This window comes from Tamandua tetradactyla, chromosome 3, assembly GCF_023851605.1.
Source record: "Tamandua tetradactyla isolate mTamTet1 chromosome 3, mTamTet1.pri, whole genome shotgun sequence".
NCBI classification, from domain to species: Eukaryota; Metazoa; Chordata; class Mammalia; order Pilosa; family Myrmecophagidae; genus Tamandua; species Tamandua tetradactyla.
The window spans coordinates 94,353,991-94,380,067 of NC_135329.1; the positions used below are offsets into that span (position 1 = coordinate 94,353,991).

At 38.8% G+C, this 26,077-nt stretch overlaps 1 protein-coding gene across 2 annotated transcripts in view; it reads right to left on the minus strand.

Annotated features, from left to right (window-relative positions):
- Window positions 1-26,077, minus strand: part of CCDC93 (CCC complex scaffolding subunit CCDC93) — a 137,198-nt gene that overhangs the window by 32,938 nt on the left and 78,183 nt on the right. For both annotated transcript variants that reach the window (XM_077153542.1, XM_077153543.1), the window contains exons 12-13: window positions 12,884-13,000; window positions 410-472 (exon numbers count right to left, since the gene is read on the minus strand). In XM_077153542.1, the coding sequence (XP_077009657.1) occupies window positions 410-472; window positions 12,884-13,000 (180 nt within the window). The remainder of the gene's footprint in view (window positions 1-409; window positions 473-12,883; window positions 13,001-26,077) is intronic.

Consider the following 26,077-nt stretch of genomic DNA (forward strand, 5'->3'; position numbering starts at 1 on the left):
GAACAGCAAATTCTACACTTCATGATTCTCTAGTCTTCCAAAAAGAAGACTTCTCACTCTGAGGAATTCAGTGTTTGGAGCTACTCTGCAAGCTACTACTTGGGGAGCATGACCCGTTGTGCTCTTCTCCACAGTCCCTGCCTTTGCCTGCTAGGCCTGCCTTCCTCAGGAAGCCTTGGTTGGCCCTCAGAGCCTAGGGATCTCTCCCACCAAGGGCCTCAATGGCTCAGGACAGGGCAGGGTAGGCTAAGGGATGGCACTGCTCACATACTACCATGGAACAGTTCAACGGCCCACTGGATTGGTGCCCCTGAGAGAAGGATGGTGCCTACCCCTCACAGACTGAAGACACCCGGCACTCTGCTAGTAGTGCAGGCCAAATCCCACAGGGGAAGGGATGTCTGCTCACCTCTGTCAGTGTCTTCTTCGTTTCACTATATCTGGCTTGTAGGTTGGTATGACTTGCCTGCAGCTGCAAATGAAGAAAGATCAAGTCATTGCTTTCATCAGGTCCTCAAACAACACAGATGTGGGTGGTATCCCTGTTTCACAGATGAGAAAACAGAAGCTCAGAAAGATTTAAACAGAGCAAATGCTGACAGTTTAGAAGGACTGCCAAAAACAAATGAAAAAAATAACCCTTACATTTAATTAGCACCAAGTACAAATCACATTATGTATTAGGTATTTTGTATAAATCATAACCCTGAACTCCTATATCCAAATGGAAGGAAATGACATTTTGGTTTTTACAACAGAGGAAATAAAGACTTAAAGGGGCTAAATTATTTGACCAAAGTTTCTCAGCTGATAAGATAGAGCTTAACTTTGAATTCTGTGATAACATATTTTTCTATGTAGTTACAGTCAATCAGTTAACCAATTCGCCCATTCACAGACTACAAACTGCATGTCAGCACTCTAGATACTAACATAGTACATGGAAAGGACATAGAATAGGATTGGCTAGCAAATTTTGCCAGATAGAAGAAAGGATTCAGGACTGAAATACTAAGAGAAAGAATATGGATTACCTTAACTGTTCAAAGTTACATAACTATAAACACGTAAAAAAGATGATCTTGAAAACATCAAGTTCTCTTTCCTTATTAAAAAGGTATACACAGTATTTGTCCATTTGGGTATGGCTTATTTCATTCAACGTAATGTCCCAAAGGTCCTGTGCATAAGGACTTCGTTTCTTCTATTTCATTCAACATAACATCCCCAAGGTCCTGTGCATCAGGACTTCATTCTTTCTTAAAGCTGAATAATATTCCAATGTTATGTACAGACCACATTTTATTTATCCATTCATCAGTTGATGGACACTTGGGTTGCTTCTATCTTTTGGCAATTGTGAATAATGCCACTATGAACATCGGCATGCAAATGTCTGAGTCCCTGTTTTCAGTTCCTCTGGGTATACACCTAATAGCAGGATTGGCAGAGTATATAACAACTCTATACTTAGCTTCCTGAGGAAGTGCCAAACCGTCTCCTACACCGGCTGCACCATTGTACATTCCCACCGGCAGTGAATGAGTGTTCTTATTTCTCCACATCCTCTCCAACACTTGTAGTTTCCTTTTTTTTTTTTTTTTTTTTAATAACGGCCATTCAAGTAGGTATGCAACGTTAGCTCACTGTGGTTTTGATTTACATTTCCTTCATAAATATTGACGCTGAATGTCATGGTCAGGTTCATGTGTCAACCTGGCCAAGTGATGGTACCTGTTTGTCTGGTTGGGCAAGTGCTGTCCTGTCTGTTGCAATGAGGACATTTCATAGAATTAACTCATGATCACGTCAGCTGCATCCACAGCTAATGCCATTTGCAATCAGCCAAGGAGCATGTCTTCTGCAATGAGTGATGCTTAATCTAATCACTGGAGGCCTTTTAAGGAGGATTCAGAAGAGACCGGCTCTCTTCCTGCTTCGGCCGGTGAGCCTCTCCTGTGGAGTTCGTCCAGACCCTCCATCGGAATCGTCGGCTTCACAGCCTGCCCTGTGGATTTTGGACTCTGCGTTCCCCCAGTTACGTGAAACACTTTTATAAATTTAATATTTGCAAGTGTTTCCTGTTGATTCTGTTCCTCTAGAGAACCCTAACTAATACACTGAGGATCTTTTCATGTGCTCTTAGGCGATCTGTATATACTCTTTGGAAAAATGTCTATTTCAGTGTTTTGCCCATTTTTAAATTGGGTTGTCTGACTTTTCATTGTGGAGTTGTAGGATTTCTTTACATATTCTGGTATCAAACTTTATCAGATAAGTGGTTTACAAATATTTCCTCCATTGCATAGGCTGCCTTTTCACTTTCTTTTAAACTTTCTTCAAAAAACTTTCTTCTAAAGTTCTTTGAAGCACAGAAGCATTTAATTCTTAGGTTCCATTTATCTAGTATTATTTTTTTGGGATGAAAGTCTAAAAGAACATAACATTCCACAAGATCTTGAAGATGCTTCCTCACATTTTCTTGTAGGAGTTTTATGTTACTGGCTCTCACAGTTAGTTAGTTGATCAATTTTAAGTTAAGTTTTGTATAAGGGGTGAAACAATAGTCCCTTTCATTCTTCTATATATGGATATAGCCAGTACTCCCTGCACCATTTTGTTGAAGAGACTATTCTGTCCCAGTTGAGTGGACTTGGTAGCCTTATAAAAAATCAATTGACCGTAGATGTGAGGATCTATTTTTGAAATTTTGACTTGACTCCATTGGTCAATATATCTATCTTTATGTCAGTATCATGCTGTTCTGCCCAATGGAGCTTTATCACATGCTTTTAAGTCAGAAAGTATGAGTCTTCCAGCCTTGTTCTTCTTTTCTGAGATGTTTTTGGCTATTCAGGGCCCCTTACTCCTCCAAATAAATTTTATAATTGGTTTTCCATTTCTGCAAAGCATTCTATTACAATTTTGATTGGGACTGCATTGAGTCTGTAAATCAATTTGGATAAAATTGACATCTTAACAGTACTTAGTCTTTCCATCCATGAACATAGAATGTCCTTCCATTTACTTAGGTCTTGTTTGTCTCTTTAAGCAATGTTTTGTAATTGCCAGTGTACGTGTCCTTTACATCCTTGGTTAAATTTATTCCTAGATATTTAATTCTTTCTGTTGCTACTATAAATGACATTTTTTCCCCTTGATTTCATCCAAAGATTGCTCAATACTAGTGCAATGCAGCACTGATTTTTGCATCTTGATCTTGTATTCTACTGCTTTGCTGAATACTTATTAATTCCAGTAGTTTACGTTAGATTTTTCAGGAATTTCTCTATACAGAATCATGTCATCTGCAAATAATGTAAGTCTTACTTCTTCCTTTCCAATCTGGATGCCTTTTATTTCTTTTTCTTGCCTAACTGCTCTAGCTAGAACTTCTAGCACAATGTTGAAAAATAGTGGTGACAGTGGACATCCTTATCTTGTTCTCAATCTTAAAGAGAGAGAGCTTTCAGTTTTTCACCACTGAGTATGATGTTAGCTGTGGATTTTTCATATATGCCCTAATAATGTTAAGGAAAGTTTCTTCTATTCCCATATTTTAAAGTGTTTTTATCAAGAAAGGATGTTGGATTCTGTCAAATGCCTTTTCTGTGTCAACTGAGATCATCATGTGGTTTTTCCCATAGATGTGTTAATGAGTAATACATTGATTTCCTGTGTTAAACCAATTTTATATACTTGGGATAAAAATCACTTGGTCATGGTGTATAAATCTTCTGATGTTTTGTTGGGTTAGATTTGCAAGTATTTTCCTGAGGAATTTTGCATCTATATTCATTACAGAGATTGGTCTGTGACTTTTTTTTCTTGTGGTATATTCATTAGGTTTGGTATTAGGAAGATGCTGGCTTCACAGAATAAGTTAGATAGTGTTTCCTCCTGTTCAGTTTTTTTGGAAGAGTCTGAGTAGGACTGGTATCAATTCTTCTTGGAATGATTGGTAGAATTCACCTGTGAGGCTACCTGGTCCTGGGCTTTTCTTTGTTGGGAGGTTTTGGATGGCTGATTCAATCTCTACTTGTAACTCATCTGCTGAGGTCTTCTATTTCTTCTTGGGTCGGTTTAGGTTGGTTCAGAGCTTCAGGAATTTGTCCATTTCATCTAAACTGGGGAATAATTTCAAAGTTTCTAGCAAAACTGAAAATGCATATATGTTTTTTTGGATCTAATAATTCCACTTTCTGAAATCTATTACAAAAAGACTGACACAAGTACACAAAGATATTTATGGCAGCCTAAATTTGCAATCATAAAAGAAACCTTAGAAAAGCCACATGCTCAAGAATAAAGGATAAGTTTGATAAATTATGGTATATTATGTCCAATTATGCTGTCATTGGAAAGAATGAGGAAGATCTATATTTCATATCTTGGTTCTACTACTTTAACAAGACCTGTGACTACAGACAAACTACTTTTCTGTATCTCAGTGTCCTTATTTATAAAACAAGGGTAATAAAACAGACCTTCCTTCATAAAGATGTTGTGAGAACTGAGTTAATTTTCTAAAACACTTATTAGCCATTATTATTATTACTATCAGAGAGAGCTCTAAGATTAAGTGAAAAACAAACTCAACTTGTAACCAGACAAGTTACAAGTTGAATGGGCAGATCTAAGTGTTTGTTTGTAAAGACTGGGGAAAAGGTTCAGCAGGAAATAGTAAACACAAAGTAGTGGTGTGACCTAAGGAGTGGGGCTAGGCAAGGGATGAGAGGGGGGCGTTCATTTGTTATCTTTATGTACTCCGAACTACTTGGCTTATTTACAGTGAGCTTGTATTATTTCTATCATTGATTAAAAAGTGCTTAAAGCATTTAAAAACTGATAGGAAAAAATACGTTCAACACACCTGCACACACACACACACGCGCACGCTCACACACAGAGTATATACACTTATTATGACTTGCTATTCAGTGTCCGCCAAGAAATGAGCTAAGGTGGCTGCACACAGTGCTGGAGGAGGGGAACAGGGGGGCAATCCAGGAGTGGAAAGAGCTGGGACTGAACCTCCAGAGACCTGCAAAAAGCTTGCTGTTCACTGCCTGTGTGACTCCTGGCAGACAGGATCACAGACTATTAGAAGGGGAAGGAATTCTGTAGCTCAAAGAGCCCAGGGGTGAGTAGCTTCTTGTAGAAGGGCAGATTTAGGATGTAACAAAGTTCAGTGGCTGCAATTTTGGGGGACAGGACACTAAATTAAAATGGATTTACTGAGTTGCCTGGAAAAAAATTGTACATTCTTACAACTCAAATCATATATTTTTTTGAGAAAAAAAAATGTTCATGAATATATTGATGTTGCTTCTTTAACTGCAATGACATATATAAAACATACAATTTGCCATTTTAACCATTTTTAAGTGTACAATTCAGTGACATTAATTACATTTATAATGTCCATTGTCAAAATGATGCCACTTTTTTAATCTTAAAAAAACTCTCAATATCTAGGCTTATTTGAGAAATGATCTAATCTATTCCTTACATTTGCACAAAAAGTGCATTCCTGTTTATATTTTCATTTCACCCTTGAAGCAACCATTCTAAGCATATTTTTAAAACTTTTTTATTGTATAGTATAACATATATACAAAGCAAAGAAATAAAAATGCAATATTTTTCAAAGCACTCTTCAACAAGTAGTTAGAGGAGAGATCCCAGAGTTGGTTATGGGCTACTGTATGATTCTTTCAGATATTTTTCCTTCTATCTGCTCCCAAATATAGGACACTAGAAGGCTTATATATATTTCTATCATCACAACTGACTTTTTTCCCTCTTTTTTTGTAAAAAATAACATATATACGAAAAAGCAATAAATACCAAAGCACAATACCACAATTAGTTGTAGAATATATCTCAGGGTTTGACATGGGTTACAATTCCACAATTTTAGGTTTTTCTTCTAGTGCTCTAAGATACTGAAGACTAAGAGATATCAAATTAATGATTCGGCATTCATACTCATTTGTTAAATCCTATCTTCATGGTAAAGCTCTACCATCACCTTTGATCTTTCCATTCCTCTCTTTAAGGGTGTTGGGGCTGCAGCCATTCCAAATTTTTCATTTGGAAGGGTCTGTCACTAATATGGGGTAGGGAGATGGAACTATCTGATGTTTTGGAGAGGCTGAGCCCTCTAGGTTTTAGGACTAATTAGGGGACTAAGGACCCAACTGAAGGTTGTAGGTTTCTGGAAAGTTACTCTAGTGCATGGAATCCTTGTGGAATCTTTTATATTGTCCTAGGTGTTCTTTAGGATTGGCTGGGATGGTACTGGTTGGGGGTTGGCAGGTTATGATAGGTAGCAAGGTCTAACTATAAGCATGCGTAAGATCAACCTCCCAAGTAGCCTTTCGACTTTATTTGAGCTCTCTCTGCCACTGATATAATTTATTAGTTATACTTCTTTTCCCTCTTTTGGTCAGGATGGAATTTTTGATCCCCTGGTGCCAGGGCTGTATTCATCCCTGGGAGTCATCTCCCACGTCTCCAGGGAGACTTTCACTTCTGGATGCCACAACCCATGTAGCGGGGAGGGCAATGATTTCACTTGCAGAACTGGGCTTAGAGAGAGGCCACATCTGAGCAACAACAGAGGTCCTCCAGAAGTAACTCTTAGGCATGCCTATAGGTAGTCTAAGCTTCTCTGCTACCTACATAAGCTTCACAAGAGAAAGCCTCAGAATGGGGGACATGGCCTATTGATTTGGGTGTCCCTAAAGTTTGAAACAGTATCAGGGGATTCCCTGATGGTAAGGTTTAATAGTTTCATATTCTTTCTCCCCTCCCTCAGGGGACTTTGCCAATACTTTTTGATTATCTGCGTAATATACTCTAGGATGTATCCAGGCACTGCAATAATCTATACAGGACTAAAGGACTTCTTTCTCATTCTGGGCTCCCTGTGTTTCAGATTTCAAATGAGCTGTTCAGATAGGTTGAGTTAGATTATGTGCTACAGAAAATTTCAGTTCCAAACCAAATAAACCTTTCTTCTTTTGGTCTCAAAGAGTATGTGTGGTTCTAAAATATAGATACTGTCTTCCTTATCCCTGTGTTCTGAATTACTTTAATCCCAACCTGATCAGCTTCATTCTTATCTATATATACCAGATTTTATATATATATATGAAACAGCCTCTTAAAATCCATAAACAGTAGTCACCACTCTGGACTTAATGTGTCTGCTCTAGAAGCTGACAATCTAAGCCCGTTTTCCTGTAAGCGTATTCTAAAGGTGACCATACCATTGTTGTTCTTTTGTTTCTGGCTTATCCTGCCTCACCAAATGTCCCACACATTCATTTACATCATTGCATGCCTCACGACTTTGTTCCTTTTTATAGCAGCACAACCTTCATTCATAAGTATCCATCATTGTTCGCCAATCTACTTCTCCATCAGTGTATCCTTCAGCCCCCTGCATTCATCAGGCATCATGTAGAGGGCCCGAAGTCCATAGACCATCAACATTCTCAATCTTAGATAATTTCATTGTTCCCAAGAAAAAGGAAACCAATAAACACACCCCCTCGCCAAATAGGAAACCTTAAACCTTCTCTTAACCCTTATCCCTCCCACCATTATTTACCTCTGCTGTTGCTGTGGTATTGCTGATGGTCTCCTTCTGAACATAGCTATACCACGCAATAGCAGCTTTTCCCCTGTACCCAGGAATTAAACACTCTTCGTACACGAATCATACCTTCGAAGAAGTTCTTGCAAGAACTAATTCATATTTCTAGTGTTAATCAGTGGGACACATAGGTCTATACAATCCCTTTTAATCCTGTCCATCTTCAATATGTTAATATTACTTATGGACCCATTAGAGAACCAACTTCACTATCTATTCCCTTACATTGGACTTCTACCTCATTAGCTAACCGTTCACCCATCTCTAGCTTCCATGTATCTCTAAGTACCCTATATTCTGTATTACAGGCCTCTGATTATACCTTTATGCTGGTTATAAAAGTGGAATCATACAGTATTTATCCTTTTGTGGTTGGCTTATCTCACTCAGCATTGTGTCCTCAAGGTACATCCATCTTGTCACGTGCTTCAGGATGTCATTTCACCTTACTGCTGCATAATATTCCATCATATGTATATACCACATTTTTCTTTGCACATTCTTTTTATGCTTAAGGACATTTAAATTCATTTCATTTGAATTTGTTCCATTTGGACATACCATATAGATGGCATTAATTACTTATTAAAATAGCAGAATAATAATGAAGAGAACAGCATCACTGTTTCATGAATTACAACATATCCACTGTCATACACAACATGCAACACTTCTTCTAATACATATTGCAGCCAGGCATATGGCTCCTGGTTTTAAGGTGACATCCTCAGTACATACTGGGAACATGTAGCTCTAAGGCAGTTCTCATTCTCATGAGGCCATTCCCTTTTCCTTCTTCCTAACAGACTTTCCATGTATGCCTTGAGAGTAGGTGACAGCATCCTCAGCCAGGGGTAGGGATCTGAAAGGTCTGAGTTTGCAGCAGTACTCTGAAGTACTTGTAAAATCAGGAGGATTTTACAAGATCCCCAGGTGATCTGCTTACATGCTAAAGTTTGAGATGCACTAATCTTAGGGAATCCCATTACTGGTTTTAGAATAGGATGTGACCCAATTCAGGCCACTGAGATGTGAACAGTGAGTGGTTCACCAGGAGAAATTCCCTCCTTCTGAATGTTGTATCTATCACAATTTGTTGATCCACTCGTCTGTTGATGGGCATTTGGTTTGTTTCCATCTTTTGGTGATCATGAATAATGCTGCTCTGAACATCAGTGTCCAAATGACTGTTTGTGCATTGCTTTCAGCTCTTCTGGGTGTATACCAAGTCGTGCCATTGCTGGGTCATAGGGCAACTTGATATTTAGTTTCCTAAGGAACTGCCAAACTGTCTTCCATAGTAACTGTACCATTATAAATTACCACCAGTAGCACACAAGTGTCCTAGTTTCTCCATATCCTCTCCAGTACTTATAGTTTCCTGTTTGTTTAATAGCAGTCATTCTTATAGGGATGAGGTAGTATCTCATTGTAGTCTTGATCTGCATTTCCCTTACAGCCAATGAAAATGAGCATCTCTTCATATGCTTTTGAGCCATCTGTTATTTGCCCTTCAGAAAAATGCTTATTCATATCTTTAGCCCATTTTATAATTGGATTATTTGTTCTTCTGTTGTTGAGTTGTACGATTTCTTTGTATACATAGGAAATCAAATCAAACCTTTGTCCAATATGATTTCCAAATATTTTCCCACACTGAGTTGGTTGCCTCTTCATCTTTTTGACAAAGCCTTTTGAGGTGCAGAAGAATTTGATTTTGAGGAGTTCCCATTTATCTATTTTTTCTTTTGTTGCTTGTGCTTTGGGTGTAAAGTTTAGGAAGCTATCTCCTATTACTGGGTCTTGCAGATGTTTCCTTACACTTTCTTCTCAAGGCTTTATGGTGCTAGTTCTTATATTTAGGTATTTGATCAACTTTGTTTTTGTATAGGGTGTAAAGTAGGGGCCCTCTTTCATTCTCTTAGCTATTAATATTCAGTTCTTCCATGCCCAATTATTGTAAAGACTATTTTGTTGCAGTTCAGAGGATATGGGGGCCTTGTCAAAAATCAGCTGACCATAGATTTCGTGTTTTATTTTTGCACTTTCGATTCAATTCCATTGGTCAATATCTTGTGCCAGAACTATGCTGTTTTGACCTCTGTGGCTTTATAACAGGTTTTAAAGTCAGGGAGTGTTAAAACTTCCACTTTGTTCTTCTTTTTTTAGGATGCTTTTAGCTATTTCGGATCTCTTTCCCTTCCAGACGAATTTGGTACTTAGCTTTTCCAAGTCTTCAGTAGGTTGTCGGAATTTTGATTTATACTGTGTTGAATCTGTAGATCAGTTTGGGGAGAATTGACATCTTAAAACTGTATTTATCCTTCCTATCTATGAGCAGGGAATGTCTTTCCACCTATTTAGACCTCCTTTAATTTCTTTTAGTTTTCTGTGTACAAGTCCTTTATGTTCCTAGTTAAGTTCATTCCCAAGTACTTGATTCTTTTAGATGCTATTTTGGATGGAATTTTTTCCTTAACTGATTCCTCAGCTAGGTCAATGCTTGTATATAGAAACGTTACTGATTTCTGCACGTTAATTTTATTTCCCGCCACCTTGCTGAAATTTGTTTATTAGCTCAAGTAACTTTGCTGTAGATTTCTCAGGATCTTCCAAGCGTATCATGTCATCTGCAAATAAGGAGAGTTTTACTCTTCCTTTCCAATTTGGATGACTTTTATTTCTTTGTCCTGCCTGATTGCTCTAGCTAGAACTTCTAGCACAATGTTGAATAATAGTGGTGACCATGGGCATCCTTGTCTCACTCCTGATCTTAGGGGGAAAGCTTTTAGTCTCTCCCCATTGAGGACGATGTTGGCTATCGGTTTTTCATATATCCCCTTTATCATATTGAGGTAGTTACCTTTGATTCCTATCTTTTGGAGTGTTTTTATCAGAAAAGGATGCTGAATTTTGTCGAATGCTTTTTCAGCAGCAATTGAGATGATCATGTGATTTTCCTTTTCAATTTGTTAATGTGCTTTTGTATTACATTAATTGATTTTCTTGTGTTGAACCATCCTTGCCTGGTATAAACCCCACCTGGTTGTGGTGTATAATTCTTTTAGCATGCTGTTGGATTTGATTCGCTAATATATTTTGAGAATTTTTGCATCTATGTTCATTAGGGAGATTGGTCTGTAGTTTTCCTTTATTATAGCATTTTAACCTGGTTTTGGTATTAAAATGGTATTAGCTTCATAAAATGAGTTAGGTAGAGTTCCTTTTTGCTCAATTTTTGGGAAAAGTTTAAACAGAATTGCTGTAGGTTCCTTTTGGAATGTTTGATAAAATTCTGCTGTGAAGCCATCTGGCCCTGGGCTTTTCTTTGTAGGAAAATTTTTGATGACTGATCAAATCTCTTTACTTGTGTTTGGTTTGTTGAGATCTTCTCTTTCTTCCTGAGTTAGTGTAGCTTGTTTGTGTGTTTCCAGGAATTTGTCAATTTCATCTAAGTTGTCTAGAAAATATATTTTTATTGTTATCTGAAACCCCTAACTTGGGTGTCATCTAGGGCAAGTCTCTCCTACCCCACCTCATTTCCTCATCTAGATGGCCTTCGCATGTGGCCAGGGACACTGCATGTGCCAGTTTCTTTTAATAATGACACTGACTACAGTGATGATGAGAGTTATCCTTTACTGAGAACCTGTTATCTGATGACCAGTATGGAAAAAAAACAGGCTTTTGGTAAAACACAGGTTTCCAGCCAACTGCAAAATATACCCAAGTATCAGACAGGATTGTCCTTTCAGCTGGCCTAAGAATATGCTGGGACTGCCATCTGAAATTAGGTGTGGCATTTCTTCCTCCTAAATTCAGGCGGGAGGTAAAAGCAAAAATCGACTCATGCTGAGTCTCTCTAGATTCATGCTTATCCTGACTCTGGTGGGTTCTTTTTGAATAAGTCACTCTCACATTCTTACCACCAGTAAGAGGCAGCAGTGGAGATGATACTCTCTGAGTTGAGCACTCATTAAAAGTCTAAACAAATGACCAAGTAGAAACCAAACGATAGTCAGTCTTTCTATCCATGTTGCTTATGATTTAGACCATTCTGATAAAAACAACTTATTGTTTGTTACCTATGGTAATTTCGAAATTCAAACAAAGAAAAGGTTGAGCTGAAGTATTTGATATGCTGATCTTTTGACTATGCGGGGCTTAAAAGAAAGAAAAACACACAAGCTCAAAATGCCAACTGGCAGGCATTTTTGAAAATCAACTGTTATGAGAACTACTTGGTGAACAGTTCTTTAGAAAGCCAGATTTATTCCGTTAGTCTTCTGTTACATGTATTTTTCAAAGTAAATCTTATTGTCCATGCAAATGAAGCATAAAACAAACTTTAATTCTTCCAGCAACTGTTTCTAAGTGAAACTCCAGAGCTTACTCTTATGCCTATTTTCCAGGGAAATTATATAAACTATAATTATACAAAGCTCTTTCCAAAATGATCCCATTCATCACCAAGTTATCATAAAATGTCACCTCCTAAAACTTTCTCAAAAAGTATCTAGTTCCCTCCATTTCCCTTGCCACCAGTAGTCAAAGCCATTAACAGCTAATATTTGGACTACTACATCAGGTTCCTAACAGCTCTCCCCAAATCCCTTCTTGCTCAAATCCCACAGCAAACCAAATAGTCTCTAAAGCATGCAAAGAAGATTGTGCCACTCTCTGCTTGAGCCCTCCTCTGGCTTTCCCTGTCCTTAACGAGACCTGTAAGGTCCTGTGTGATCAGACTCTGCTGACCAACTGCCTCACACGTGACTCTCCAGCCAGAGAACAAATCAGCCCAGGATCCTTCTCTCTTAGATCTTTGTTCATGGCCAATCCACATCTTCTGCACCCATCTCCTGTGTAGACTTCTCCTAATGCATCTTTCCTCCTGGTCCTCTGTGACATGAGGCTAGGTCAGTTCTTCACAGTCACTCTCTCAGCTCCATGATTTTGCCTTCAGGTGCATATTTCATTTAGTACATGTATCCCATTTAGTACATGTACCCCCATGTACTAAATTGTACTAAATTGTACTAAATCTCAGATTGGCCTGAGAGCAGTAGTATGCCAGCCTCTGTTCTAGAATCTCCTTCAGATATTCCACCATGAAGATTTTAACACCTTCTACAATTTCTCCCTTCTTTGAAGAATGGTTCCATTTTAGTTGAATGAAATCATAAAAAAAAAAAAAAAAAAAAAAAAACCAATACTAACCTCTTCCAGATGTTTGGTCTTTTGCAGAATCTGCTTGTTTAAAGAAATGACTTTCCGTCGATGTAGCTGGGAGGTTCCTAATTTTTCTGGACTTTCTTCAGCTGATAATTCAGATTGCTGTGGACAAAAAGGAAGGTAAACTCAAAGTATTTAATTAGTCCACCTAAGTTCATGCAAGATGGACCCATCTCTGCTTAGCCTGGGCACAGCACCACTGGGCAGCTAGTCACAACCAAGCCAGGGCAGCTACAAGGCCCCCCACAAAACCCAGGTCCAGAGGAGACTTTGACACAATGACCAAAATCTCGACCAAAAAAAATCTGTATTCTTGGCAGGAGGAACAGCATTTGCAAAAGCACAGGAATATATCTGTGATTATATTGTTATCATATAGGTAATTAAAGAGTCATATATATATCACCATTAAAAGGTCTTAAATAAAGGAATAACATGGTCATATGAGTTACCTTCATATGGTCGCTCTGAGGTTTTCATGAATGATTAATTGATTTATTTCCATCAAAGTAATATGAGCACATGGCTAAAATATTTAGCTGTTCAGAAGCATTTATAATGAAAACCAATGATCTTTCCCCTCCATTTCTCCCCACCTGTGAGTCCACTCTTTTTTAACCATTTCTGGTTTATGTTCTTCTAGTGCCAAAAAAGGATAGATTTGAGAGTGAGAGCAGTGGCTGAAAGAAACCAAGTAGGAAACTTCTGAAACTGTGTAAATGAGGAGGGGATGGAGAAAAAAGGTTGGACGAGATGTAGAGATTGTCAGGATTGGAAGAGGGTAAGAGAAAGATTTCCGGATGGGATGAAAGGTAAATAAATGCAGCAGCATTTTCCAGGAGAGAGAATGGTCACTAATGAAAAAATAGAAAAGAAGGAAGCAGCTTGGGGTAGATTCTGCAATTAAACACTTGCCTCAAGACTAAAGGACAAGGAAACAAGGAAATTAACCCTGTTGTACTATATGTCCTTAAAATGTCTCTTAGATGATGATAGTTTTATTAAATAGTCAAATATCCATTATAATCACATTTCCTGTTTTAATGAAAGTATCCCAATTCCAAACCAATCACTGATTTCAAGCTCAAGTCCAACAAAATTGTTGGGGTATTTGCTTTTCCCTGCAAGTTTTAACAGTGATCATGGGCCTGAAGGTCTGGAAAAGGGATGGGAAAGTGAGGAGGAGGAGACATTGAATGGTCATAGTCACCATTTATTTCAGTTAAGGACTTCCCTGAAAAATTGATCAGCATCATTAAGGGATGATGAGTTTTTACTCCTAATAACTCTGGAGGTGGAAAGCAACAGCAGGGTATGGCTACATAAACGGTAAGGAACATCATTTTTCATCTCCTGGGCCGGAAGGCCATAAAGAAAATAGAAAAACTAAGTTTTGGGTATTGCAATATATCTAGCCTTGAAACTTGGGACTGTGGCAAATGCCAACTAATATGCTTCAACTCGTTAAGATTTCTGGGGGTTGGAGTTAAGCTTTTTTCTTTTAAAAAAAGAATTAATTTTGGACAAAACAAGACAGCCACAATGTATAGTGTGGGGAAGGAGAAACCATTTCAGAAAATTATCTGAAAGTGTAAAATAAAAAAAGAGGGTAAGGTAAAGAACCACCCCACCCCCATCTCTAAATCACTTGTAAGTAACACAATTATAATTACCTAATTATAGCTCCTCTATTTTTGCCCAATCACCCTAAACTATGTTATTAATTTGGCCATTTTTGTCTGCCATAGATTTGATAGCTTTTTTCTTATAGCTCAATTCTGCTTTATATTTTAACATTCAATGCAGATTCCTTGACACTGACATCCAAAGTACCACTGGCATAACATCCTTACAGCACTTCACTTTGTTAGCAGATTATATAAGCTTTATATTTCATGATTTATGTGCATTTGAAACAGAATTCCCCATTCACTGGTACTGCTCCACTAGTATATTTCCATTTGATGTCAGGATTATCCTTGAGTTTCCTGACAGCAGGCAGGCAGTCTCCAGTGGACTCGGTATCCCCCAGTTTAGGCTTCCTCTAGTATGCAGGGACTGAGTGCACAGTCATTCAATTCTGTCCTGCAGGTTTGAGGAGGGCTGGATATCTCCAACTCTGAGCCTGCATATCCTGCATCAACTCAGCATACTTTTATGGCTAAGGGCCCAAAAGAATGAAAACTACAGTCCTTACATAGCATCTTTGCCTTCTTATTAGTGCATCTGGCTCGCGCAGCTTTTGTTAAATGTCTGACCTTTGTGCTTCATTTCTAGAAATCTTTCTTGCAGGAAAATCAGTAGCTATCTTGATATCTGGAAACAGAACTTTCAGACTGGCTGGGTGGCTGGCTAACTACTTTTCTAGATCTGAATTTTGATCCTCATGGTTTCTCAGGACTCTTTCAGGGTGTCTGTGAGGTCAAACTCTTTTCCTAATAATACTAAAGTGCTATATGCTCTTTTCACTCTCATTTCACTTTTTTTTTTTTGAGTTAAAATAATTTCAAGTCTAGCAGTTCTGAATTTTAAATGATCAAGGTTTCATTTGTTTGAGCCCTGTTATTTTTGTTTAATCCAAAGGTAGATTATGTTTTGAGAGTCTTGGACTTGGCTTTTTGTTTGTAGTGGGAACATTGTTTTTTTAAAAAGCATTCATTTTTGTATGAATGTATGGAGATATTTTTCAGATACTACATTATGCCTGATGATGTCACGGCTCTGATGTTAACATACAATTGTTTTATTACTGTTATTTCTAAGAGAATTACTATATAAGCCATTAGGTCCTTAGTAATTTTTAAGAATATTAAAGGATCCCGAAGCTTAAAATTTTAGAATTACTATTTTAATGTAAGGGGCCTGGCTCACTTGGGACTCCTCCTGTTACCTGGGTCAGCCACCTTAGCACTAGGCTCCAACAAAGGAGAGGGCACACCAGGAGCCATCGTTTATATAACATTGAGAGGGGAAAGTTCTTTCCGATTTCATCTTCTACTGGAGAGGTGAGTCAGGGAACCATGCAGAGAAACCGTTTGCAGAGACAGAATTATGGAAGTTTAGGTTGCTACACAAATTTCCTATTACAGGATTTCAAAACACATTCTGTTATTGTGAAGTAAGAATTCTCACCACTCTGTGAAGTCCCTTAAATTTGCATTTGCAAAGCATTAATGCTCAGTAATATCAGGATGTTAAGTACCATTTCTATATTTGACATTTCCCCAGTCCAATTAAAATGAATAATATGCACATGAACAAGCCCATAGCACATATTAATTCCTGAGTTTCTCAATCTGCCTTTGAGTCCAGAGATGGTGTTTTGGGAAGCTGCTGTCTAATGGGGAGTTAATTTTGTACAGATTACATACATTATTCCAGAGCTAAACTGAAGACTGTTCTTAACCTAGTCAGGGGAAGGCCGACTGCTCTACCTTTCTAACATACCTTTCGTTAAGCAATCTCAAGTTTTCACTTCTTTCAAATACCCTCCCCAAAGTCAAGAAAACTCAGACAGATGAAGTCAGAAACAGGTCCTTAGAGCAGCCCTGTCTAATTCTGAAAGTCTGTTCACCTGAAGAGACCAAGCTGGATCTTGAAGGATGAGAAAAAAGTGGACAGATGGAGAAGACTTTACACTAAATCCTTGACTGGAAAAAAATTGAATTTTTAGGCCATCTTAACTGTAGAACCTCTCAAAGAAAATCAACCTATCTACAACTACAAATATTCAATCTGTGTTTATACTGCAGTGAAGGCTAAAATGCCAGTCTAACTCTGTTCAACAATTTCAGATGAAGAACGTGCTTTCAAAATCACAGTGTGGATTATGATGACCTCTGCCAAAGATACAATGTTTTCTTATAACGACAGATATTCCCAACCTCTATTCTTAGAGAAAGCAGATTTATATGTCACTCAATCTTAGTACAACTCAAAATGGTCAATTCCCCAGAGGAAAAACTTTTTATTTTAGTTAGAACCGTGTATTTTTATAATTGAAAGAGACGCAAGGGAGTCATCCACATCATCAACCTTCCTCCTAATTCAAGACTCTCTCCACTTCATCCTCTCTCCCCATAAGAAATGGTCTCCAGGCTATCAAAGATAAACGGATCTCTGCCCCAGGAGGGTGCCAGAACTTTCTTCTCTATGCTGAACAGAGGGACTTCAGTTCTGGACCCTTTTGATGAACCTACATTGAAGACAAGTAAACAGAAAAAATATAATATTTAAAAAAATATTTTAAAAATTCTATGAGCTAGCAAGAAAGTAAGAAAATCCTGGCAGGCATAAAAGCAAGTTAAAGTGGGAAAGCAGGATGAAGTTAGCTTTTTTTCCTGAGGGTATTTGCCAAAACCAGGTGATGTCAAGTTCTGATTTTTACAACACAACAACTGCCATACAGAAACCTTGCTACAGGTATAAGAGGAAAATTCTGTACTGATATTATGTAACAACAAGCTGGCCTTGGTGCAATTCTGCAATCCAAACTCATACACTACTTATATGGTCCCAAAAAGACCTCATCAAGACTATGTAAAGTCTTGGGTAGGTCCCAAAAAGACCTCATCAAGACTGTGTAAAGTCTTGGGTAGGGTGCTATGGTAGAAGCTAACAAAACAAATCCTCTCTGGAAAACTGAGCTACAAGTCTGGGCCTCAAAAAATTTCTACAGATAAACTTCCCAGGAATATGGGCTTACAGCCAAAAATCAAAAGCACATCAGGGGCAAGGTCCTATGAGCAAAAGCCAGCAGAAATAGCAGATTCAGATCTGCAAAGACTTTCTCTAAAAACAGACACTTTCTTTCCTAAAGCAAAAGAGATGAAGTCTAATCACTCTTTCAAAAGACAGTTCAACTTATCTCAAAGAATCCCTGCTCTTTCACCTCTCCTTTCTATAGCCAGATTCCAGTACCTTTTACCATCTCAGTTGCTACTCCCTGGACATACTCTAATTTGTAAAAGACCTTTTAAAGTATTCCAGATGGAGTCTAATCACTACAGAGTTCACTTTTCTGATCTACAATCTGCTTCCATTAATGAGACCAAGTACATAAATGCTCTAGTCAATATTCTTGACTCCACTAACAAATTACCATGCATATTCATGTAACCTTGCTGAGTCTAAGGTACTGTTCTAGGTTCTAAGGTGAACAATAGAGTACCCTTGCTCAGAATAAACTTTATGAAGAGTGGATAAAACCCAAGACCACCAAGTTTTAGCTCCATGAATTGCTGTCATGTCAGATGACATCTTCACCACATGCTGAATTGGAACAACTGATTTTTGGAGGGGGAATTAAATGAAAAAGTTTACATTTATTTGCTTTATTTGACTGGGCTCATAATTTCAATCTAAGATATTTCTGAAGGCTGATTCTATTCTCTAATGTAATAGCTATCTCTCCTAGTTTTCAGTGATTTTCAAAGCTGAGAAGCCTAACACCTATGTCTTTATGCAAATTGACAAAGACCCTGAAAGGAACAGGTTGTGTTGTGCAGCTTGAGACTATCCTACCAAGTTGACGAAAATTAATTAGCCAAAACTGTTCTCATGTCACATATTCATAACTTAATCCTTTCAGATTGAGGAAATCTTGGAGCAATTTGGAAATGCAAACATATTTAACATTCTTTACAGATTTACAGGATTCCTTACTCTCTTAATTGTGACCACAGTTTTAAATCTCTCTTGCCATCTTCCTTTGCCTGGTTCAACTAACCTTGCTCAGATCCTATTATATGCCAGGTATAGTTGTGGGCTCTGGGGAAGTGGATAAAGACACAGATTTGACTTCTGGATATTCAATCTAGTCACATGAGACAGTCATTCACAATAAAGGCTCTCCCCTCCATGTCACCCCCCTTCCTTGCTTGCTTGCTTTCTTCCACAAATGTTTATGAAAACCCCAATATGTTAGACATTGGGGATACACAATGATCCCAGAACCTCATGTATAGCAGACATCCTAGCTCCAGAAGACAGGTAAATAAATAAAATAGTGCATTGTTAGGGGCACTATGAAGGAAACAAGGCTAATTTCTCCAACGTCACAGAAAAGACTATTTTAGGAAGGGGAGTTGCCTGAAGTGGTTACTGGCTGGGTCCCACAGTCCTCCAGTCATCATCCAGCCTCTACTGGGTATTTATTATGTGTTGGGCAACCAGGACACAGATAAAAATGAAATCTTAGACCTCCAGAAGCTTATAGGATATGAGTTGAATAGTAACATGTAGGATATTATGTGGAGAAATGGGGTCTAGAAGGTAAGGGTAGCCATATCTACTCCTGTATCCAGCTCCTCCCAAACCTGACCTGGGTTTTTCTATCTGTGACAGAGCAGGAAATTGCCAAGAGGGAAACCCCTTCCTATGTCAATCCTGTTGGAAAGTGGTAAAAATGTTTTGGGGGCAAAGCAGGATGATGAGATTGGAAACATTCATTTCTAAGCTTATTAGGAATCGTACTGATTCCAGCTCAGTCCTAATTCTCTAACAAAGGGAGGGCCCATTCTCAGTAATCAGGATCTGCTGGTCACTAAGCTTCCTACAATCTTCTGACTTGGACAAGGACCCCGGGGGGTGACATCTTCATCCAGTTCCAACCCTCTTATATTTTTCTTCTTCATTTTACTTCAACTACATACAGTTGAAGAAAAGCTACCCATTCTGCCTTACTGTTACCAGAAAAAAAAAAAAAGGTTCCATATCAGTTATGCCAACCAATTTTCTTTGGACAGAGATTGACACTTCAAATGTCTGCACAAAGCAAAGGTAGTGATTCCCATCCATTTGAGAGTGCAATCATGCTATTCTGTAATTATCTTTTTACTGGTTGAATAACTCTTAACTGGGAGCTCCTTGGGTGTATCTACATCGTATTCATAACTCTATCCCTGCCAACTACATTTACACTGCCTGCGATACAAGTACATGCTCAAAGGAAAGTTAACCAAAAGACCAAATCATCTCACATAAGGGTTGAGTCTGTCAGATCTTGGCTGGAAAAAAACAACAAACTGAACATTTAAAGTATACCCAATAGTATTATAATTTTCTTTATGAATGTTTTAAGAAGACTTCATTATACTAATTGAAAACAGCCAAGGGGTTTATAACACCAAGGCACATTAACAATGGCAAGAAGACAACTTCCCCAAGGGGCAGACAATATACTAACAAGTGATTCTTTGGGTCTAGTCCATTCGATATGATTAAACAAATGTCCTGAGGGCCCACTATGAGCAGAGGCCCTATGGAGGCACAAGCCAGCCTCCCTCGATTAGCTGAGTAATCTCTTCCTCTGGAGAGTCATCATCTCTTGCTCTCTGTGGTTCCATAAGGGCTGCCAATCACAGAGCTCACTTGCTGACCACAATGAATGGTCACAGGAGAAGCATGTGACCTGAGCTATGCCCAACAGAGCAGAGTTCTTCCTTAGGATTTTAAAGACAGATGCCAGGAAGATGCCACAAGATTGAAGCTGGCTGTGGCCAGGCTTCCAAGGTGAGAACACACAGAGACAATGTGAAGCAGGTGAAGAGATATGACATGGCAGCTTCAGCCCCTGGAAGCCCTGCATTTGCAGACATTTCAGTTCTGAGCACCGATACAGGGTCCTTTTTCCTTATACCAGCCTGCTGGATGGGGTTTCTATGACTTGCTACAAGAGACTTCTTTAGTCCAAGTTAGTGAGTGACAGATCTGAAAAGGCAGTTCTCTCTGCTGCTGCATCATAAAGAATGAAAACAATCATAGGAGAGAGGGACAAAATCTACTGTAGTCACATGTGATTGTCTGCATTCATTCTCCAGTGCAGAATGAGGAACTAAACTTTTCTGTATTATTTCATAAGTCTCTCAACCACACCCTAACCACTGTCACTTTGCTGTTAGATCCAGTCTTCCCCAGAAGGTAAGACTCCCCAGGTGCTCCTGAAAAATATAATTTCAAGACAGAGCATAGGCTTTTGACTGTCAAAGGACAGTCCTCACAATCAAAAGGTCAAAAGTAATGGTGTCAGAATTTCTTAATTGCTGAAAAGAAAAATTTCCAAAACCTATAAAGAAAAAAATTCTTTCCAGAAATAGGTCCCTTGATCAGCCACACTCTCACTAATGGAAATAAGATGGAGAGGCTGACAGTCCTCTGACTAGAATGTTACATGCTGTTTTGGAGGTGGATGAGAACTTTTAAAGTGGTATTTTCCAGATACATGAAAAGTCCTATGGACTGTCCAAGCAGAAATGTCTCTTGCTTTCAGAAGCTGAGGTGGGATTATGTGGGAGTACCTGTGCTGCACTATTTTCATTTCTACTTGTTTCCCATTATGACCTGGCCTCTTATTTCCTCTTAGCCCAGTAGGCAGTTGGATGGTAGGAGGGTCTAAGAAGACACTAGTGCCAAACAGTTGAGAAGGCAGAGCCTAAGGATGGCAAATGAACCACCCCTGCTTCTTCCTGAGTAAGCACCGCTCAGTCAAGGAGACAGTTTCATAGTCAGACAGACAGTGTTCAGACCTGGAACTTCTTAGCTATCTGGTCTTAGGAAAGTTAGTTAACTTCTTTGACCTTCAGTTTTTTTCATATGCAAAATGTTTATAATATCACATGCTTATGTATCAAGCACCAGCCTTGGCTAGGGTCTGAGGTTACAGAGAAGACTAAATAAAGCATGGTCCACATCCACATTAACAGACAGATCCAATTGCGTATCAGTAAGCTGGGTGATGGAGGGAGGCATAGGATTACAAGAAGTGGCACTGTTCTGAAAATTGTAGGAAATATGGTATACTAAGTCTACATGGCACAGAGAAGGCATCCAGGGTAGATTCCTTCTGATGCCCAAAGACAGACTGTATATCTCTGGATCTAAAAAAATGCTCTAAAATCCCATGTTAGGGGGTTTATTTTGGCCACGGATGATTTAGTTGGCAGGCTAAGTATTAATGTGGTCAAAATGTATAGCTGGTTAGTACATGGCAATCAGGAGAGTCCTTTCCTGCCCCTCTAGGGACCCTGCATCTTACCCAGTCTGAACTTCCCTGGGCTCAGCTTCCTTCCCTTTCTTCTGGCTCTCTTGGGATGGGGGGTGGGAAAGAGGTGTTTTCCTGACCTTAATTTTCTGCAAGTCATAGTAATAGACTTCACTTACCTATAAAAATGAATGCTACAATACAGTCAGCCTATTAAAACGCCAACAAAAAAAGCACTGTTGGGCCTCTTTTAGCACATCCTGGGAAGGGTGTTACCCTTTGGAAACAAAGGAGGTGGCACTACTTGGCCCAGAGCTGACCAACACTCATCAGTTATATATGTGGACGCTCCTGACACTCCCTTTTCCTGCTACTTGCTAGGAATGGTGTTAATCGAGTTACATATCTCAGAGACTTACCGTGAAACACATGGGTTATTTATCGTGTTACACTGTCATAAGAACTTGCAAACTTTACAAATGAAAGAGAAGTCTGTTTTCATTTTTTTCCCCCACCTCATCTACACGTCTGTCCGCTTTCCAAACACTTGCACTAAGCAGGCTGTTTAATTCATTCTTTGGTCACAAAATCATTTTCACAGTTTTATCCTCCAAGAGTTATTCTGTCCCTCTTCTTCACTATGCAAAAGTCCAACATGATCTCAGTTTAACCTGAATTTCTCTGAAATACAACCTATAACTCTCCTAAGCATTCCTCATTCCTATCTCTATTTCCTAGGATTTTATTACTGAGACCCTAAAGGAAGGGGCATGATTTTAGATGATGTGGCCAGATTCAGCCTAACTCATGGCAGTAGATTAAAAAGAAAAACAAACTGTGGTAGATAGACCCTCAGGTGGCCCCAGGAGCCCTACCTCCACTCCTCTGTGCAGTTCCCTCCCCTGGAGTGTGGATGGGACCTAGGGCTTGCTCTTAACCAACAGAATACAACAAAGGTGTCGGGCTGCATGAAATTACATTTGCATAATTATGTATACGGCTGTAATCTACTCTCCCTTGCAGGCATTTATGGAATAAGTGACAGTGCTAGGTCTCATGTGACAAGGAACTGAGGGCAGCTTCCAGGAGAAATGAGCAAGAACTGGGGCCTTCGGTCCAACAAAGTCACAAGGTACTGAATTCTGCCAATAACCAAATGAGCTTGGATGGGATCCTACCTCAGCTGAGCCTCAGAGAGGACCCTGGTAAGCTGTGCCTGACTCCTGACCCAAAGAAACTGTCAGATGCTGTGGCTTAACACCGTCAAGCAGCAACAGATAACTAAATACACAAACCAACAAAGTAATAAGAAAAAAAGCAGCCCCTACCTTCAGAGGTAGCCTGGTTCTATTAGCAAGGCCTCAGTGTTGCTGAGAGTGGGCTGTACTCATCACCCGGTCTGGTGTTGAACAATTTAAAAGAACACCAATGTCAAACAAGACCATTCCGAGACTGGGATGGATCGAGAGAGATAGCCACTCAGTAATGATTACTGGACACAGACAAAAACATGAAAACTGTCCAAATCACAAAAATGATAAAACATCCCACTATTCTAGCTAATATCTGTAGAAACCTTTAGCTTTGAGTCATTACCCCTGCCTCAGAGATAGGACATACTAAGAGAGGCTCTTCTTTCTTACAGGAGCCGACACAGTAAAGCCCCGCTTCCTTGAACTTTCTCCAAATTCAACTAACATAAGCCCAAGTCCTGTAATGAGTCCTTTCTAACACCCTCTCGCCTAGATGCCCCACTGGCATGTGCTCTTTCTCACTACAACAAGCAATAAACCCAACTCCTTCAACTGCAGGTGTGCTCCTTTGGTGTCTGCCTGGGAGTCACTAATAAAACAATCAAAATCAAAACTATCAAAAATGAATAAACAAACCCAAAACAAACATGGCTTTATTATGGAATGTTTGTAAAAACAGAAATACAAGCCAATGAAACAAGAAAGAATCCATCTACAGCTAAATCTACACATAAAATACAAAAAAGGGTCTCAAAATGAGCATAAGGAAATTATCTGATAAATGGTATTAGAACAAATGGAGAGTAGTAGAAAACTAGATTAGAGCCATATTTAGACTAGATAAAAATGAACTCTATCCATGTTAAAGAATTAAACATCCTTAATATAAAATAAGTTGAAGTGTAAGGGACTAACTTTATCAAAGCCATGGAAAAACAATGAACCTCTCACTTGGAAACAATAACAAAGGAAACGACTGACAGATTTGCATTCAAATCCTTGCATAAAATGAAATACAATAAAAAATGAAGCCCAATATATGTATCTTGGGCTTAAAGATACAAAATACTTAAATCTAGAGTAGAGACGTTATTAAAATTTACCAAAAAAAGCATCACATATCCAAAGATAGTAGAGTCAAATATGTAACAAACAATTTTCCAAGGAGGAAAAAATATAAATAAAAACATGAACCATTTCAATCCTCTCAGTGGCCCAAAGAGGTGCCATTTTACAGCTAATTATGTAGCAAGTCAGACAAATACTCAAAGCTAGAGATGCTGTCAACCCTGGAAAGCCCCTTCACCACTGACAGAATTTATATGGTTATGACTTATTTGAAAGCAACACCACAGAAGTCATAAACCAATTGTACAACTCCTAGGAAAGCTTTCAGCAGAAACCATCATCATATTTCACAGCAGTGTCACCCACGATGGCCAACAGTAGGAAACAACCTGAAAGTCTAACAATAGGGATTTGCTTCAGGGATCGTGCTACCGCGGCGACACACAGATTACCTTAAACGTTAAAGTAATTTAGGGCTAGAAACATGGAAAATGTCTAGGATTTAATGCTATCATAAAATAATAATAATAAAGATGGTAAAAATGCCAATAAAAGATGCCACTGGTTGAACAGCTATAAGGTGCCTAGTACTGTATTAGATATTTTTGGTCACATCACATTTAATCTTTACAACCACTGACAGGAGAGCAATATTTCCATTTTATAGATGTTAAAGCTAAGAGAGGTTAAATAAATTGACCAAGGCCACATAGCTGGGAAGCAGAGGAGACAGATATGAGCCAAGATGCAACTCAAAATGCCCTGTTTTAACCACTGCTCTGTTTTATTCCTTTTGGACATACATGTGATCGCAAACTATGTATAATTCCAGCTATGTAGGGACAAACACTGAAAGACAATATGCAAATATGAAATAATCGTGATATGGGGACAGCATTAAAGGCAATGTAATTTTAAAAACCATCATTTTAATGTTATGATGTACTCAATGAAAACAACATAGACGATCAAGCAATGAACTCTCGATCACCAAATCTCTATAAGAAACTGAATTATATATGCACTTAGAAAGCGATGGGGCACTGATTCTCTCCAATCCAACATTCTAGTTTCATTCTTTTCTAGCATAATGGAATAGAGGTAGAAAACAGTTCAGGATAGGAGTATCCAAAAGAAGCCATCAGAGTCGGGTATAGATCACTGTACAAAAGGAGGAAGAAGAAGCTCACAGTATAAACAGACAAACCCAGAAGGAAATATGGAAAATGCAGGGTGGACACTAATGAATCACTCCTTCCAGGACAGCACTTTCATGTCTTTTAAGTTTATTTGTACTTTGTGGCAAAGTTACTAATAGGGGAGCTTTGAGGATAATCTAAAGCCTTTTCTGGTCAAATTCCAGATGACATTTTGACTAATGTCACCTTTCCTTGGTGGTAAACTGAAACAGAGGACACTTGGGATGCTATGAGAGTTTGATTAGAGGACCTATGTTACCTCAGGGAGTGGAAAGGGGAAATAAGAGAATCCCACCCCACAGGCATTCCAAGCTCTTTTGCTTATTGTCATGACGAATGCTGTCACAAACTCCCAGGTGACACTGCTTCCCCCACTACACCATCTGTGCAATCCCTTGAGGAGACAAATGCACACAGAGTTCAGGGCAGAGCTAATGTGTCATTAACACTTCTGAGAAAAGGGAAGTGAGGCTGGATGCTTCAAAAGACATCAACATTTTAAGAGGCAGACTGAGTATGGCTGGGGAGGGAAGGATATGAAACAATGCCTTGTAAATCTAATTTTACTGATACCACATCTCAGCCAGACTGGAATCAGTTATGTGCAAAATGATTAATCACTGTCTCCCTGAAATATTCAAGGTCCTGCCGCCTATTCTTAGGACGGGGGTAGGAAATA